At 42.7% G+C, this 4,458-nt stretch overlaps 1 protein-coding gene across 1 annotated transcript in view; it reads left to right on the forward strand.

The window, feature by feature from the left end:
• Positions 1-4,458, forward strand: part of Lama3 (laminin subunit alpha 3) — a 129,562-nt gene that overhangs the window by 87,947 nt on the left and 37,157 nt on the right. Inside the window, 4 exon segments of the mRNA XM_029472159.1 lie at positions 312-463; positions 605-767; positions 1,177-1,310; positions 2,937-3,081. Coding sequence (XP_029328019.1) covers positions 312-463; positions 605-767; positions 1,177-1,310; positions 2,937-3,081 — 594 coding nt within the window.

Genomic DNA, 4,458 nt, shown 5'->3' on the forward strand with positions numbered 1-4,458 from the left:
CCTCCTCTCCCCCACAGCCTCCTCTCCCCCACAGCCTCCTCTCCCCCACAGCCTCCTCTCCCCCACAGCCCTGGCATGACTCAAACATTCTGTAATGACCCATTAGTAAAACATTTAGGATCCTCTGGGGGTGGACATTGAGAGTTTGAAAAGATCTAAGGGTTCTGAGTTCTTGTCTGTCTGTCTGTCTGTCTGAATGCCTCACTGTCTTAATCCTCATGCTTAAACTCTGTTTTAAAATTTCTTCAAGAAATCCCAATGCTGTTTAACTTTGAACAAAACGAGTTCTAAGGTGGTGTTTATGTCTCTAGGCCTCCAAGGACTACATTGGCATGGCGGTTGTAGATGGCCAGCTGACATGTGTGTACAACCTGGGGGACCGAGAGGCTGAAGTTCAGATAGACCAGGTCCTGACGGAGAGTGAGTCTCAGGAGGCAGTTATGGACCGGGTGAAGTTCCAGAGGTACAGTCCAGCTGACTCTTGCTGTTAGTGAACTTGACTAGCCTCGTCAAATTCTCCCATTAACGTATTACTCAGCTTTTAGCATATTGGCTTTGAATTCTTTCATTTTCTCCTACATTTTTATTGTCTAATTTTCAACAGAATATATCAATTTGCCAAGCTTAATTACACCAAAGAAGCCACATCTACTAAACCCAAAGCCCCTGGGGTCTATGACATGGAGAGCACCAGTAGCAACACACTCCTTAATTTGGATCCAGAGAATGCGATATTTTACGTCGGTGGTTATCCACCTGGTTTTGAGGTAAGTATCAATGTTGACTCACCAAGTGGAATGCTTTAATTTTGATGTGGTATAATGACTTCATGTCTAGTTTTAAGTAATTCTATACAAAAACGAATTAACCATATACTCTCAAAGCACACCCGGATGTAACAGCTAAGATGCACTTCCTTGGTCCAGTGTTTTGAGCTTTAGAGCATTAGTTTAATGTACTGTGTTGATAAGTATTAATATCATCTCCATTTGTCAGATGAACACACTCAGGCAGGGAAGATTAACGACCAGCCTGAGTTTAGACAGCTCTTAAATGTCAAAGCCCTGAACCACTCTCTTCGCTCTGACACTAAGTTCACTGTGGGAAGTTTTAGCACTACAAGGTCACCCTCCCTTCCTGCTCAACTCACTGGAGCTTTGTCTGTTTCTCTCACAGCTTCCGCGCAGACTGCGGTTCCCTCCATACAAAGGCTGTATCGAGCTAGATGACCTCAATGAAAACGTTCTAAGCCTGTACAATTTCAAGACAACTTTCAACCTCAATACCACGGAAGTAGAGCCTTGCAGGAGGTAACTGAAGCCTGGAGGACTTTGTCCCTAGGGCTGGGCTGGAGCCGTATGTACTGACCCCTTGCAGTGGTGGGTAGGTTCTTGATGCTACAATTCATCGCCTGGGGCCAGTATCACTTCCCCTACGTGTGCAGATAACACCCCAAACACTCCATCCTTAAGATTTAAATAACACGCATCTTGCCCTAGTTTATATACCGCATTAGGTTAGTAGTTTTTTGGGCTTTTAAAAGCATGAATCTTTGGGACTATGAAATGGGTCTATGGGTTGTACAAGCATGTGTTGGGCAAGCCTCAAGACCTGGTTTTCATCCTTGAGTCCATGTAAATGTTGAAGGAGGAAACTAACTCCGCAAAGTTGCCCTCTGATCTCCACATATACCACTGTAGCACACTTGCATTCATAACACACATGCAAGGTGATAACAACTCTAATTTTAAAAAACAAATCTTAAATTTTTGGTGCCTCCTACCACAAAAATACTCAATATTGAGTTATTTAGGCACATAGAGATACAATGAAAATTTAAACTACAGCAGTCTACAAAGTGAGTGACTTTCTAGGTACTTTATCTTCTGAATCTATTTGAAAAGGGCTCTGTCTTAGTCAATGTTCTATTGCTGTGAAGAGACACCGTGACCACAGCAACTCTTATAAAAGTAAGCATTTAACTGGGACTTGCTTACATTTGAGATTTAGTCCATTATTGTCATGATAGGAAGCACACAGGCAGACATGGTGCTAGACAAGGCAGTGGGAAGAGAGACAGAAAGTCATTGGACCTCACTTGGGCTTTTGAAACTCCAAAGCAACTCCCAGTGGCACACTTCCTCCAACAAGACCACACTTCAACAAAACCATGCCTCCTAAGAGTATCACTCCCTAATGACTGAACATTCAAATATTTGAGCCTTTAGGAGCTGTTCTTATTCAAACTACAACATGCTCTTTTGAGCTTATAACCATTCCTACAATTTAAAAGACTTGGGATATTCCTATCAAAGAAGAGCAAACATTTAATATTTAGGAGGCAGTAACACTGAAAGTTAATGATTTATTACATTTAAATATTTTCAGCTAGTTAGCCACTTTCTCCTAAATAGACATATGGAGAACATTCATTCTAGAACATCTCATTCATTCTGCCTCCTCTCTTTCTGTCTGTCTGTCTCTCTCTGTCTGTCTCTCTGTCTCTCTGTCTCATGGGCATAATATAACATATGTGTGTGTGCTCAGGTAGATTCATCCATGTATGCATATGTGGCAACCAAAAGTAGACATTGGACCTTTTCTCTATAACGTCCACCTTATTTTTGAGACAGGGTCTCTCGCTGAACTTAGAGCTCACTAGGCTGGTCAGAAACCCTTTAGTTATACCTGCTTCTAGTTCCCCTCAATACTGGAGTTACAGATAGTGCCTGTCATGCTCAGCTTTAATTTGAGTTCTCAGTATCAAAACTTGGGGTTTCGCTCTTTTACTTTTCCCACCATCTCTTTAAAGCGGGGTTTAAGAAGAAGAAAGGCTGGCTAAACATGTTAACAGAGTTTCCCCTTTTCCTACAAAATTGTGCCTGTGTATTCTTTGTTCCATTGTTTAACCAATAACATCTGGTTGATGTTGCCAGGAGAAAGGAAGAGTCGGACAAAAATTACTTTGAAGGTACAGGCTATGCTCGCATTCCTACTCAACCCAATGCTCCCTTCCCAAACTTCATGCAGACCATCCAAACTACCGTGGACAGAGGTTTACTGTTCTTCGCAGAAAACCAGGTAACTTACACCAAACGTCCAGAAAGTCCTTGTATATCCAGTGTATCTAGCATTTTGAGCTAAGTGGGCTGTTGTAAACAACCCATCTAGATGGAAAGCTGCAGCAGGGTGACGCTGCCAGTCATATTTTCTTTCTGTTGAGGTGAATTTTAACAAGGTCAGAGGATCAGGAATGTGAAAGCTTATCCCCAGATGAGGCAGGACTGCCCTCCTAGCCTGGTCTCATGTCCATCTTAGACTCTGATAATAGCTGTTTTAAAACAAATGAAGACTTCCTAGGATCCCCCAAATCTAGGTGGCTGGGTTCCTGTAGCCATGGGCTTGATCTGGCTCAGGGCAGACTGTGGGGACTGTGTCTTTATGAGCCTGCAGCTTGATTTCCCAAGGCAACAGAAGCTCCCATGCTTTGAAGTAGCCTGGGTCAGTGGGTCATTCTTAATCTTTAATATTTTTCTTTATACTGTGTACAATGAAATATGATCATATCCATTACCCCAATTTTCCATTCGACCGCCTTCAAATCCCTCAAATGGTCCCCTCCTAACTTCCTGGTTTTTTTTTCTTAATAACTTGCTAAGTCCAACTAATACTGCCTACATGTATGGAGCCATCCAGTGGATTATGGGAAATCTGCCAAGGCCACACATTCAAAGGAAGCTCCTTCCCACAGCAGCCGCCGGCTGCCAGTCTCTACTCAGTAAGGATGAGGCTGGAGAGCACCTCCCCCGCCTCCATGCTGTAAATTTGACATAGATGATCCCTGACCCCTGGTACTTAGCAGTAGGTGGTGGTGTTAAGAAAAATGATCCTTTAGGACTGAGCTTTTATCTCTTGTTCTCAACACTTTGACTAGTAGTGTATTATCAGCGTTGGCAAAATGCTTCTCTAACCAAGGCTGAGAGCACCTAGGTCTATGGCTATAGAATGCAGATATGAGCACTTAGCAAAATAATGTATTATAAGAAAAAATGATAATAAAGTTGACTGTCCAAGCCATTGGCTTTGGATCAGGATCTTTATAGCCATCAGGGAAATGTAGATCGCTTCTGCATTGGTGCAGTGAACTACAGGATTCCATCATTCCTGTCAGAACGGCCATCCTTGGGAATAGAAATGATAACAGATGCTGGCATGGATGCAGCAAAAGGGGTCTTTAAATCCTGGTAGTAGAAGAATAAACAAGTGCAGCCAACTTTGGAAATCACTGTGGAGGTATCTCAAAAACAAAAACAAGAACAAAAGCATAGAACTGCCATATAATCAATCCATCTATCCCAGAGGGCCACTCTTAGTTTCTTAGGGTAGGAGCATGTAGTCATGGTCATGTGCAGTCATGGTCATGTGCAGTCATGGTCATGTGCAGTCATGGTCATGTGC

This window comes from Mus caroli, chromosome 18 (genome assembly GCF_900094665.2).
Source record: "Mus caroli chromosome 18, CAROLI_EIJ_v1.1, whole genome shotgun sequence".
In the NCBI taxonomy this organism is placed as follows: domain Eukaryota; kingdom Metazoa; phylum Chordata; class Mammalia; order Rodentia; family Muridae; genus Mus; species Mus caroli.